General features: G+C 51.5%; 4 protein-coding genes across 4 annotated transcripts; 2 read left to right on the forward strand and 2 right to left on the reverse strand.

The window, feature by feature from the left end:
* The first annotated feature begins 1,695 nt into the window (after positions 1 to 1,695).
* Positions 1,696 to 4,347, forward strand: BCR38DRAFT_180247 (pre-mRNA-processing factor 39). The gene is made up of 5 exons (XM_040853929.1): positions 1,696 to 2,086; positions 2,166 to 2,381; positions 2,434 to 2,537; positions 2,878 to 4,083; positions 4,146 to 4,347. The coding sequence occupies exons 1-5, from the start codon at positions 2,015 to 2,017 to the stop codon at positions 4,312 to 4,314; spliced, it is 1,767 nt and encodes a 588-aa protein (XP_040717407.1). The 5' UTR covers positions 1,696 to 2,014; the 3' UTR covers positions 4,315 to 4,347.
* An 84-nt stretch (positions 4,348 to 4,431) lies between these two features.
* On the reverse strand, positions 4,432 to 4,980 carry BCR38DRAFT_408381 (uncharacterized protein; the record flags this gene model as incomplete). Its single annotated transcript, XM_040858260.1, has 2 exons — positions 4,432 to 4,695; positions 4,777 to 4,980. 2 exons carry the CDS (start codon positions 4,978 to 4,980, stop codon positions 4,432 to 4,434), a joined length of 468 nt encoding a protein of 155 aa, XP_040717408.1.
* Positions 4,981 to 5,749: 769 nt separating this feature from the next.
* Positions 5,750 to 6,870, forward strand: BCR38DRAFT_338771 (mitochondrial putative cytochrome c peroxidase; the record flags this gene model as incomplete). The annotated part of the gene is made up of 2 exons (XM_040855645.1): positions 5,750 to 6,224; positions 6,287 to 6,870. The coding sequence occupies 2 exons, from the start codon at positions 5,750 to 5,752 to the stop codon at positions 6,868 to 6,870; spliced, it is 1,059 nt and encodes a 352-aa protein (XP_040717409.1).
* A 3,243-nt stretch (positions 6,871 to 10,113) lies between these two features.
* Positions 10,114 to 13,328, reverse strand: BCR38DRAFT_430270 (Cullin family protein). The gene has a single exon (XM_040860027.1). The coding sequence runs from the start codon at positions 13,114 to 13,116 to the stop codon at positions 10,495 to 10,497; it is 2,622 nt and encodes an 873-aa protein (XP_040717410.1). The 5' UTR covers positions 13,117 to 13,328; the 3' UTR covers positions 10,114 to 10,494.
* Positions 13,329 to 13,390: the final 62 nt, after the last annotated feature.

Genomic DNA, 13,390 nt, shown 5'->3' on the forward strand with positions numbered 1-13,390 from the left:
CGGGAGCTCTGTGTTTGTGGGTTGCTCAAGTCAAATAAATAAAAATATTGACAAGACAAAGAACATTTCGATACCTCATGAGGTAAGTCATTTTAGCGAGATTGACATGTTCCTTCGTATTATTATTTTGTTATTTTGACGTCGAAACTGCACCATGGGTGTGCCTTATGTCGTGATGACAACAAAGCTCAGCTATCATTCCATTTCTTGTAGTTCTACCTTTTTCAAACGTGCTTGCATCAGTTGCTATCCGGCATGCCCAAACCAGAGTAGGAGCTCCATGTATAGTGAAGCGCTGTTGTTTCCAAACATGTAGATGTCTCGTCACCAATGACAGCACCCACCCACGTGTACATATAATCATTCGTTATGGAAGATAACATTGCCTTAGGTGGTCCGGTCCTTTCTTGCGCGGTTTCTTCCCTGAGCCGACTCTACACAGAATCATGATTGTGTATGCCTCTGAGAACGGTCTATTCCGTATGTTCAACACTCCAAATTCTCAGTCCCCACAGTCGATCATTAATTATTGCTATTAGTTCCCATAATCAGAGCAGATTGGTATCAGTAGAATAAACGACTAATCCCTGGTCGTTCCGTCACTTGAATAAGGAGTTTCTGCATGGCGGCGTCCACATCCAAGTTTCAAAGACGGTTTATGTGCTCGAGTGTAAAAGTGATTCACTTGCACCATCTTCTAGAAAAGAAACAACTTTTTTCTTGTGTTCAAGCCAATATACTGGGGCGTTGGACGAGTGTCGAAGGGATGAGAAGGCACACAGTCATCCCTTAAACTTGCAAGATGCTACTTAAAGTGAAGGAAAGAATACCACAACTTCCCAGACCTGGTGGAACATTTCTGAAAATTCCTCAGATTCTGTATTTGTATCACCATTCCATCTTTGCTTTGCCCATCATCTACTCAGCCATTATTATGTTTTCTGCCTGTGTCCTGTTATGCTGAGCCAGCTCTACGATTGCCAGTTGGACTCTGTGGCCCTCGATAATGGGGGCATAGAGCTGTCCACTTAGCAGAACCCCTCCGTAGCCGAAGTGCCAGATGTGAATAGTGATATCGAGATAGAAGACGTGGTATGCCCTGCTACCTACCGTATTGGCTCTGCTGCGTTCTATCTCAATCCGAAGAAAGACGAAGTTCAGTTCATCATGTCAAATATGAAGAGTTCTTGGCGAACTCAACGCTGATCGGGATCTGCTTTTATGAAACCCCCGAGATTGACTTGATTGGAAATATTGGATGTTGAATAGCTCTGGTTGTTTACTCTTATACTTCGAGGTAACTGAACTGACCTCAAGGAACTCGACGAGTACCGGCCCGCCCTCCAGAGATGCCTGCCCGGCCGGCATGGTCTGAATTGCCATCTTCGGCAATAAAAAAGAAATTAGTTTGACCAGAGGCCGAGTGCCCCAGATACAAAAATGAGTACAGTCATATCCCTTTCCCATGTACCTGAACCAAATTAACACTAGTATACACTTCAAGATGTGGCCCATTGTACCACAAAACACATTTGAAGAATGCTCATGGCATCAATCATGACCGTCCGAAAACCGTGCTGAAAGCACTGACAGACCCGATGCCCTGAGCCTGACTTCGGAACTTCCCGACGCACAGCCGCCTGAGACCCCAACTGCGCCACCAAAGTCTTCAGCATTGACTTTGACATTTTCATGGATCAAGACGCGACCGCCAGAACTCCCTCCTCCTCCTCTCTCCTCTTCCTACCATTAGGTCAAGCGCCAGCAATAAATCCACCTTCAGTTTTCCCACCACGTGGATTCCTTGGTCACTGCGCATCGCGGCGATTAGTAATTTACAACTCACGCGTGCCCTTTTCCTCTTGGCTCTGGTTTATCTGCTCCGGTCCCCAGCTGTTCGCAGCCTCCCCGACGCCTTCCTACTCGTCAACACCGTCATCAATCAATTCTTTTGCGCCGGGCCACTGCGATCATCCACAATTTTCGTGCAGGTCGCTAGCATTTTTCAGTGACAATGGAGGATTTCAACAATTTCGGCGCCTCGGATGAGGAAAATGCAGAGATCAGGAAGCTCACGCTTGAAGTGGTGCGTACATAACCGAGACCCCTCAATATGGGGTCTTGCTGCATGTGCACGTGTAATCTAATTGTTTATGTACAACCAGGAAGCCGATACCGACAACTTCGAGTCATGGGAGAAGCTTGTTCGAGCTTGCGAGACTCAGGAAGGCGGTCTCAATCGCAACTCCAGCCCCCAGGCACTCGCTACCCTTCGCGAAGTTTACGACCGATTTCTCCTGAAATTCCCTCTTCTCTTTGGCTATTGGAAGAAGTATGCCGATCTTGAGTTCAACATATCTGGGCCCGAATCTGCTGAGATGGTACGCATCTAACCCGTCTACACGCCTGGGCGCCACGCTAACAGCCATGCAGATATACGAGCGCGGATGCGCAAGCATCACCAACTGCGTTGACCTTTGGGCATCCTACTGCTCCTTCAAGATGGAGACAACCCACACACCTCATTTAGTGAGAGAGTAAGTAAAGTCGGCAGATTTCCTACCCTTAACCATGCCACGGACAGAGTATACCTCCAGAGGAGACGCACTGCGAAGACACTCAAAGTTACTTAATCGTCGATGGTGAGAAATACCAACAACAGTCATGAAGTGTTGGATCTTTCTCACAAAAAGCCAGGCTCTGGTCCGCACATAGTCACTTGTTTGACATTCCGCTTTCACCTGCTCCGTCTATCTCGGCTTGATTTGGATTTGGAACTGTTTCTTACACAAACTTCCCTTCCTGTATTTGCACTCCTTCCCGTCCCAACCCCGCCCCCTTCCGACCTGGCGAACGCGCTGCTGACCTCGATGCTAGACTATTTGAGCGCGCTGCCACGGCTGTGGGACTCGACTTCTTGGCCCATCCTTTTTGGGACAAGTACATCGAGTATGAGGAGAGGCAAGAAGCCCATGACAAGATCTTTGCCATCTTGCAGCGTGTCATCCACATCCCGATGCACCAGTATGCCCGATATTTTGAGAGATTTCGTCAATTGGCTCACAGTCGACCCCTGATCGAGTTGGTGCCTGCCGACACCCTGGCCCGATTCCGAGCAGAAGTTGAGTCGGAGAGTGCTCCCTTTGGAGGCATGCCCCGGGCTGAACTTGAGCTTGAACGTGATATCCGGGCGAAGATCGACAGCATGTACTACGAGAGCTTCCAGCGCACGCAGGAGGAAACCACCAAACGCTGGACTTACGAAGCAGAGATTAAGCGACCATACTTCCACGTCACCGAATTGGAGAACTCGCAGATGATCAACTGGCGCAAGTACCTAGACTTTGAGGAAGGCGAGGGCGATTTTGCCAGAATCACTTTTCTCTACGAGCGTTGCCTCGTCACCTGTGCTCTGTACGATGAATTCTGGTTCCGGTACGCTCGGTGGATGTCGGCGCAGCCAGGCAAGGAGGAGGAAGTACGACACATCTACATGCGAGCTACTACACTCTTCGTACCCGTGAGCAGACCAGGTATCAGACTGCAGTTCGCCTACTTCGAAGAGAGCTGTGGCCGAGTTGACGTCGCTCGGGACATTCATGAGGCTGTTCTGATGCAACTTCCAGATTGTGTCGAGGCGATAGTGTCGTGGGCCAATCTGCAAAGAAGACAGAGTGGTCTCAACGCTGCCATTGAAGTGTACAAGGCACAAATTGATGCACCACAGGTCGACATATTCACGAAAGCGATTCTAGTCACTCACTGGGCCTTCCTCCTCTGGAGAATCAAGGGCTCGGTGGATGAAGCGAGAACAGTCCTCAAGAAGAACGTCCAGTGGTATGCCGACAGCCGGCATTTCTGGCAGAAATGGTTGGACTTTGAGCTGCAACAACCTAGCAACAGTGAGACCGAATCCCAGCATGCCGAGCGGGTGAAACACATATTCGATGAACTGCGGGTTAAGAGCCGCATCTCGGGGGCGGCAAAGAAGGGCTTGTTCTTGTCCTACCTTACATATCTTCAAGAGAGAGGCGATAAGGATGCGATGAAGCAATTCCTCATCATTGACCGAGAGGTTTACGGGTGAGTGCCCCACCATGTGCTTTTTTTTTTACAAGGAACGTACTTACTGATGCATTGCCTAGACCGGCTTCGACCTCGGTTCTCAATAAGCCTGCAGTCAAGGAGAACGGCGCCGCACGCGGGCCGCTTGATGATGCTACGAGACACAAGGCAGAGAGTGGCTACACAACGTATTACGAGTACTACACCGACCCTGACGCGGACGCGCAAGGAACGGCTCCTTTCAACTAGGAATGGCCAGATACGAGAGTTCACTGGCGATAAGATGGACGAAGTAACTTTTTTCCTCCGCGGAGCTATTCAATGCCCTGCGGTGCTTGTATACAAGACGGCGTTCTTTTTATGGTATTACATTTGCCTTCTAGGGGACTTACGGTGGGCTGCCGTCGTCGGTGCGGTATTTGCGACTCGGATACCTGGTGAAAGACGGGGCGACGACTTGGGGCAGGAGTTGGAGGCCATGCCTTCATCAGGTCGGGCTAGATAGGTGCACAAGAAGCCAGCTCCTGCTATTGGCGGCTCGATGAAGGATGAAGGCTGCACGGTAGTGATGCCCTCCCTATTTTGAACTGAGATCCTTTCAAGGTTTTGGGTCTTTTCAATAGACCATGACTACTGCCACGCACTGTCTCCATTCTCTCCACATTGGCTTTACCGTATATTGTCCACTATAAGACTGTCGATTGGGCTAACCTTGTTTCGGATCACATTAACTTGGGAAGATTGGATGGGGCGATAAACGTGAACCCCCCCGCCCCCCAAAGTTCCACACGGTGGGTGAGCAAGACTGAGGAAGTATCGGTGATTGGAGTCTGACTCGCGTGGGGCTTCTTGTTGGAAACGGCTGGGTCCCAAGTGCTCTGGTTTGGAAACCGGCGGTCCATTGTATTGTGCCATGAAGTAATTGTAGGATCAGGTACGAGATCATCGAAGGGCATAATACAAAGTTGCCGTCGCCGTCAGCGATGAGTCAAGGTGCTGACTGAGTCAAGACCAAGGGCAATTTCTGATGGTCTCCGGAGTTGCCTCTTTCTGCCAGAAGGCGCAACTCGAAAAATTGGCAGGCACCTCACTTAATAGCTGTTCCCGATTTCGGGGGAGATTCATGGCCAGCTGGGAGGGCGCTTTTCCATCGGAGGCACGCGTTTGCATGTTTGCTGACAAATTGCGACAACTTCGGTACGGTCAGTACCAAGAGCGCTGCGCTACCGTGCGGCCACAAATATATCTAACCTAGAGGTATCCATGGAGTCCCTAGTCCAAGGCTCCGCTTTAGGGTGGTCCAGTTTGACTTACAGCAGTGCAGGTCCACTCGTGTTGGTAGATCTTGACAAGATCGGCCAATTGGCTTCCTCGAATTACCAGTTGTCCGGCTTACAAAACAGCTTGCGACGGGCCATCAGATAACACTCGAGGAGGGCAGCGTCTTGACTCTTGCCCGTGGCATTATCCCCTTAATTTTCTTCTAATTTTCTTCTTTATCTCGTCTTCACTTCTGTGATACCCATACCCTTCACTCTTCTCCTGCACCACAGTCCTTCACAGGTAAGCAAACACCCCCGATGCAGCACCATCATCACCCCACTCAGACTTCCTAGAAGCATCCCCAATACCGCCTGACCCGATCTAACCCGCCGTTTTCGCGCTGCAGAAATCGCCCGCAAACATGTCTCGACAGGTTGCCCGAGCTGCTCTGCGCACCAGTGGTCGAAGCACCTTCGCGACTGCCTCGCGCCCGGCTTTCCGTCAAGGCGGCCGCCGGTTCTACTCGTCCGAGCCTCCAAAGTCCGTCGGTACATCGCCGCTGCTTTACATCGCAGGAGCCGCCGTGGCAGGTGCTGGTGGGTTCTACTTCTACACCCAACGCAGCTCTGCTGGCCCCACCGTCTTCACGCCCACTAAGGAGGACTACCAGAGAGTATACAACGACATCGCCGCTCGCCTTGAGGAGGAAGATGACTATGATGATGGAAGTTACGGCCCGGTATTGGTACGTCTGGCGTGGCATGCCAGTGGCACCTACGATAAGGAGACGAAGACCGGTGGCAGCAACGGTGCCACCATGCGATTCGCACCTGAGGGTGACCATGGGGCCAATGCCGGTTTGAAGCACGCTCGGGACTTCCTCGAGCCCATCAAGGGTAAGCACGCCTGGAAAGAGACGTAACCGTAAGCAAAGAATATACTAATACGTGCCGTGTAGCCAAATACCCGTGGATCTCGTACTCGGACCTGTGGACGCTGGCGGGCGTCACTGCCATCCAAGAGATGCAAGGCCCGGTTATTCCCTGGCGTCCGGGGCGTTCGGACAGAGATGTCTCCGCCTGCACACCCGACGGTCGTCTTCCCGACGCGGCTCAGGGCACCGACCACCTCCGCAACATCTTCTACCGCATGGGCTTTAACGACCAAGAAATCGTCGCACTTGCCGGTGCCCACGCTCTCGGCCGCTGCCACACGGATCGATCCGGTTTCGACGGTCCCTGGACCTTCTCGCCTACCGTCCTGACCAACGACTACTACACCCTGCTGCTCTCGGAGAAGTGGTCGATTCGAAAATGGGACGGCCCTAAGCAGTTCCAGGACAAGGGTAAGACTTTGATGATGTTGCCTGCCGACTACGCTCTCATCCAGGACAAGGCCATGAAACCCTTCGTCGAGAAGTACGCCAAGGACAACGACGCCTTCTTCAAGGACTTCAGCAACGTCATTGTGAAGTTGTTCGAGCTTGGTGTGCCCTTCAAGCAGGGTGCCGAGAGGATGACCTTCAAGCCCACCAACGACTAAGTCGGCGGTTGGAGAAACCAGTGGCACGAAAGGACGAAGGAAAGTATCCATCCAATGCTCGGACCAAGCCGAGTACACTGAAACCCTAGACGGCTAGACGATGGATAGATCTAGGTTTAGAGAGCATTCCTATAGACCGCGAATTTCAAGATAATGATAGAGGATAGATGGATGGACGGATCTGAGTGCTTACAGCGAAAACTGTCGTGTGGCGGATGAACCCTGGGCGATGTGTGCAGTATTCGATAGCTAGTCTGTAAATCAACCACGCTGTTATGTTCAATCGCGGTTCTTGACGGGTACTACACGTTTGAATGATATACGACCATGCTCGTAGAAAATATTGCAGGGAAGAATGAGGGAGGATGGGGGAGGAGAGGGAAGTGACGTTGGAATAATAACACGGCAGACTCGACTCTAGACTGTCGGACAGTTCCATGGTCGCTTTCCCCGCTCTTGTCCAAGCCACCAATGAATTGCAAATGTTACAACGGCAAACACACCTTCCGTTCCAACCCATCCATTCATATGTTGGGGTTGGGTTCGTATCTGCATTAACAACATACAGGCCGGCTACTCCCGTAGAAGGGGACATGGTTCGTCCGGGGTCACGACATGGTTCCCCGCGTTCTCCATCGTGGTGCAGCGTTCCTCCCGCCGGGCTGCCACCAGTTGAAGCCAACTGGTGGCTTCTTCCAGGCCCAAGGTTTGGCGACACAACTTGGGAACATCACAGTATAGGGATGCCATATGCTGTGAATTCAGTCAGAGATGTGAATTCGACCTACGTTTCACGAGACTGGCCTGGGTGCTATGTATCGGCAAATTGGATCTACCGACATGGATCGAGCCTAGGCTTCGTTCAGGCGCGGGTCCAATGGGCAATGCAGCGCCGGATTGTGGAACCAGTGTGTCAACCAAGTCAGCTAGTAACGCAACTAGATCTCATGACCGTGTATGAGTTCGTTGCAGGGGAACTTGAGTCCACCGTTTCGCCTCTTTAGTACACCACCAGCACCGTCTGTTGAATGTGAGCGAGTTAGAAACTCTGGTTGGTGTTCCTTGTTCTTCTATATGGACTGGTGATTGTTGTTGAGCAGAGCCCAATATTTTGGTGGAATACGACCGACATAGAAGAGTCGACTGCCCCATCAAGTATCCTTCTGGTCTGAGCCTCATAGCGTAATTAATGGCCAGGTATGTGGCCGTACTTCATGGGCCGGATCAATAACCGGGTTCAGGGCCACATGTCTGATCCGAGGTAACAGGATGCATGATGAGAACCCCATCTTGAGAGAAGTGTGTTGCTTGTCACATCGAGCTGATCTTTGCATGGATCGATTCTTTCGGACAGCTGGATGTGGTAGAGATAGGAACGAGGAGGTGTCAGTTCTCTCTGGTGTTTCTGTACACGTCGGGTGCTTCAGGTAGGTGGTATGTTTTTATATAATGGTTTGCCTGTAGGATCTTCAACATCGGTTGGGCGTATTCTCAGGACAAGCCAGTCGCCGATGTCAGAGACTTGTGGGCGCCTTCCCCTCGGCTAGCTTGTTCTATCTACGACTAATACTGGAACTTACTAGCTTCGTAGAAGAAGTGGAGGAAGAGGAGGACGAAGAATACTGGATCCTTCACATCTACTGTGTGTTGATAGACCTCAACAATACTCGCATGCTATGGGCTGTTCTAATGTTGGCTTTAAAAGGTGAAATAAAATTATACTGTCAGGCACTGCAACCCTAAAACCTTTCCATTTTCGTAATAGAGATTGATTCACTTTTCGCATCACTGTTGACCGTTAACCCCCCCATCCCCCTCCCCCCCTTTTTCACTTCCTTGCACTAGGTGATAAATTCATAATCCGCACACGGGGAGAAGATGATTCAGGTCTTAGTGGGGTTGGGAGGCGGGCGAGCAGAAGCCACGGAATAAATCTCCGACATCAGCAAGGTAAAATCGGGTTTGGTAGTCGCCAGTTCAAGGACATATCTACTGATGGCATAGGTAAGGTATATGGCCAGAGCTCCCAGTATTCAGGCCTGACTTCAAATCATGCGAATATCGTAGCCTTTCCGGTTCAGCGCGTGTGAATCGGTGCATCCCATATATATGAGATGTTAGCCTTGTTTTCGAAAACGTAGCTGTCAATGTGCACATACAACCTTGCCCTGTAGTCCTATCTTGAAGTTATATGCAGCAATTCTATGGATCGTCACTTGCATTAATCTCGCCATAGGATGCGCATTGAGAATAGACTTGAAGGCTCTTCACGGCCCTTAACCGGGATGAAGATGCCATTCACTGTCCAGAGGGATTTTGCGGTCTGACAGTCATGAATTATTCCTGACAACCCGCTCCTGCAACATATTTCTGCTCTGGAACAATTTAAACTCCTACCGTCTTGTAGATAGACTAACAGATAGACACAGAAACTTCTATTTGTGACGAAGGCCACCGAACCGAAGTAAAACCTAACACCTCGTCGCCTGTCAAAGAAGAAGACGCAAAGAGGCAAGTAGGACTCATATGCCAATTACGTTAGGTTGATTGACTGCGATAGCACGCCCAAGCGTAGCGCCGCACGACTCCAGCTCGAATTCCTCGTTCCACGACGCCGCGTCGAAACCCGTATTAATTATCAGTAGCCCCACGAAAAGCGTGAGTATACCGTCCAACGCGAAACTTCATCATCCATCGGTATTTTCCTTCTTGCTCCTCTTCCCCATTCTTCTCTCCAGTCCAGAAGTCCGGAAGAGAACCAAACCGTGAATCCTTCCCGATGTAGAAAAAAGTCGTACCCGAGTCTATATGACGATCTAACCGTCAAGCTAGCATATGCTCGTCCCGGAGTCGCTCATGACATGTCATTACGCACGGGCAATGGGATAAATGAAACCCTTACAAGGTTCCTCATAGACTATACTACAGGTACGAGAAGGATTACCGCGTCAAACCAGGACAGTTATACCTGGGTAAGGTGAGTTTCGGGCCCAGCCCAGCTGGTTTATTCATTTAGCTACTTAGCAGTCACTTAAGTATTGTTACTCAAGGCTGCCCCTGGGGTCGGTCCATCTCGCTCAAGGTTTCCTCTTACCAGCATGCTCAGTCGCCGTAGACTTTCCGTATTCTAGCCCCATCACTGTATGCTTTTCAGATACTCTATTGCCCCCCTTCCACGCCACTGACGGGCAAATGTCACGATTTATCCCGAGACAATAGCTTACGTGGCATGCGGCCATGGGTATTGCTTAAGAATTGTTGGTTTCTCCATATCGTCTACCTATGTATACAGGTACATCATCAGGTTGTGTCTGCTACAGTAACCTGGCCCGTTCTCGACGAACAAAAAGTTTGACTGCAGACCTCATATAGACTCAAGCTTTGCGGCTTCGCCGCCCGTCGTCAGTCGTCACAGCATCACCATACCATGGCATGTATGGTCAGCCTCGGGTCTGACACAAGCTTGGCGGGCGTCAGTCCCATGGATGGGTAACAAAGGCGTCCGTGACTGCAAAGCTGTTGAATTTGCTCGCTGTCCTGGCGCAAAAAGTATGTCTACGGTACAGGGATGCCTGGCCAGTTTGCGAGAAACCCCGGGACGACCCCAAGCACATTTCGTCTCGGCTACTTCTTCACCAGCTTGTACTTCCCCCCAATAAGCTCCAACTCGCCATCCGAAACCTTATCACCAAGAAACTCTTGCAGCTCCTCGTTGCTCCAGGGGAAGCCATCCGCGATGAGCATCTTCAGCATCATGGCGATCTGCCCAAGCGGCATGGCTGGACTTGAGTTGGTCAACATGCCGACGATGAACTGCCAGTACACCTGGCGTTTCTCCTTCTCCTTTTCGCTTATTCCGGACTTGGCTACCTTGCGGGGGTTGGCGCTCATGGCCGCGTCATTCCTCGCAGCATTTGACGCCGATGCTTGTGTCGTAGATGATGCGAGGTCTGCATCTTGGAGACGCTCAAGGACGACGTAGGTCTCGTCCGTCAATTTGCGAAGCACACGCTTCTTCTGCCAGAACTCGAGGGCTGCTGTGAGAAGGTCTTCGTCCATCTGGAGGTGTTGCCAAAGCTCGTCAAAGGACCAGCTGGGGCGGCACCCATTTGCCGCATCGTCGCTGAAAGAATTGATCACAGCTGCTTCGTACGTGTGAACTTCTTCCAACACCGTACGGTCTTCCAACTGCAGCTCCACTGTCGCTTGACCTAGTTGGTTGAGCCACTTGATCTTACGCGACGGTTTCAGATGCTCGAAGATGTGCTCGTATATCTTCTGCATTTCAACAATGCCAGCGGGGACAACGAATCGCTCATCTCCCATTTCTGGCCAGAACAGTCGGGACAGGATCCTAGTGTGGATGGTCCAATCACGCTTGACCTTATCAGGGTGATTCAGAGCACCGCGGTGGATGACGCCGTCAAGTCTCCGCGAGTCTTGTATGTCCTTGATCATCACGTCGCAGGACTGCAGCGATGCCTCTCCAAATCGCTTCTTGAGGAGTCCTAGAACTCCCACTTCCTGCTCGAATCCTGCCTGTTCCGACAGAAGACGTTCGCCGATAATGTTTTGGAACTCCTTGATGAAGACTTCGGGTGAACCTAGCGCACTAATGAGCGTGCCGATGACATCTTCTGATTTCCGTCGTTTGTAGTTTGAGCCGGCGTCTACCGGTGGTGGTACCCAAGTAAGGTCATCCCACTCTTCGTCTTGTCGCTCGGTTTGGTACTGGTCGGGATCGTACAACAAGTCCACCAGCTCAACGAGTTTGGTCTTGCGTGCCGCGGCCGAGTCTGCTTCCTTTCGACTTGAGAGCAGGCCTGCAACAATGATCCGGACCGTATCCTCTCTCGTACATAAGTAAAGCTGCAATGAGTAGGCAACACGATCCAGGAGCACCCTTGAATGGTCTAGTTTATGGAAAGTCCTGATCATGGCGATATACGTGCGCAGGATATCCAAGGTGGAGCGACCTGGGTGCAACAACCGTTTCTGCAGAGCCGCTGAGAAGGCGTCGGTCAATTGTAGCCGCCGCTGAGGCGTTGTAATAGCGTAGCGGAGATCTTCCATGCCGCCTTCGCTGTTCGGCCAGTTAATAACAATGTCAAACAGCTCGCTGATTCGGAGGGCAGCTAGCCGACCAACGGCAATTTCCTTCCATTTTTCGACATCAGTCCAGGCGACTTGCACGTTGCCGAGCAGGTTGGTTACTTCAACGGCCAGTCTAGAATAGTGGTTTTCGACCCAATCTGAGAGATGGCATATGCAGCGAGGTTGCGCGAGTGCATGGCTAGACACGCTTGCTCGCATATTCAGGTCCTGGTTTGGCTCCCATTTGCCTGCAAAGGAGAAATGCACGAAGGTGACCATCATGTCGTTCAAGAGTTCGGCGAACAGTATCTGGAACCTTTCCCCGGCTAGACCAACATCGCAGAGAGACTCGACAAGTGACAACAACTCTCGTCTTGCTCTCTCCATCTTGTTCGGGTCAGGCCTCGGTGTTTTGGGACCAACAGGTATGCCAAGAGCAATCTTCATCTGCTGCCCCAAGACTGTCCTCAGTGCAGCCGTAAGCGAGGTCGACATCGAATTTCCCACAATAGCATGCAAGTCGCGGCGGAACTTCCTGAGGGCGCGGTCGGCATCATCTTGGTTCATCCCCATCACTATTAGAGACAAGCCGTACAGATACTGTCTGTGCGCTGCCTCCAGCGTCCGTATGCTACCCAGGTGGACTTGCGTCTGATCCGAGTAACTATTGCAGACGGCCAGTAGGGGCAGTACGTGGCTCACAAAGTGCATCCGCACTTGCTGCGTATGCCAGGATAGCAAGTCCTCTGTGTGCGCTGCCAGGGGAAGCCGTGAAGCGGGGTCGAGGACATCCCGCAAGGCGTCATCAAAGACTCCATCGTCAGCGTCTTGGGAGTTGGGTAGAGACCCGAACGAGTCCTCAGCTGTCACGGAAGGTGGCAGAGCAACGCGCGTCGTAACGACATGCCAGGATCTATCGTAACGGGTTTGATGACTGGCGTGTGGGTTCTCGGAGGACGGGAGAAACTGATGCGCCTGAGCAACGGAGTCCATGCCCTTCTGAGGCGTGTAGGCCAGGGGGCCCCCAAAAGATTGACCCTGCTCAGAGAAGTGTTGTGACGGCGTAGAATACGGCGTGGGCTGTGAGATGTTCGTCTGGAAGACGGACTGGAAGACGCGACGTTTGCCTGCGCTCCACTTGGTTTCCATCATCTTGGAAGCCTGCGGCGTCTGCAGATGCTTTCCTGTCTCATGCTTCAGTACGACAAGTTCCTTGACCGCATTGCCGCGTTATTTTGGGACGTTGTGCAGCCAGTATTGTCGAGTGCTTGGTTGGCCCCTGCTTCGGTCCCGGGATCGTGACAATGGGGGATGCTGTTTGTGGCTCAAAGCTGTTAATGAGTGTGGCTTTCATCTCATTGCCTTTGTCGCCAAGGCTGTTGCAGCTGGTGGGAAGCCCCACTGTCACTGCGATGGCAGTTACGCG

The sequence above is a fragment of the Pseudomassariella vexata genome (assembly GCF_002105095.1).
Source record: "Pseudomassariella vexata strain CBS 129021 chromosome Unknown BCR38scaffold_5, whole genome shotgun sequence".
NCBI lineage: Eukaryota > Fungi > Ascomycota > Sordariomycetes > Amphisphaeriales > Pseudomassariaceae > Pseudomassariella > Pseudomassariella vexata.

Bases quoted from the DNA above. Each gene is read 5' to 3' on its own strand.
- BCR38DRAFT_430270 (XM_040860027.1), bottom strand. From the start codon at position 13,116: ATGATGGAAACCAAGTGGAGCGCAGGCAAACGTCGCGTCTTCCAGTCC.
- BCR38DRAFT_180247 (XM_040853929.1), top strand. From the start codon at position 2,015: ATGGAGGATTTCAACAATTTCGGCGCCTCGGATGAGGAAAATGCAGAG. The intron at 2,087-2,165 runs GTGCGTACATAA...ATGTACAACCAG, and splicing joins GGAAGCTCACGCTTGAAGTG to GAAGCCGATACCGACAACTT. The intron at 2,382-2,433 runs GTACGCATCTAA...ACAGCCATGCAG, and splicing joins GGCCCGAATCTGCTGAGATG to ATATACGAGCGCGGATGCGC.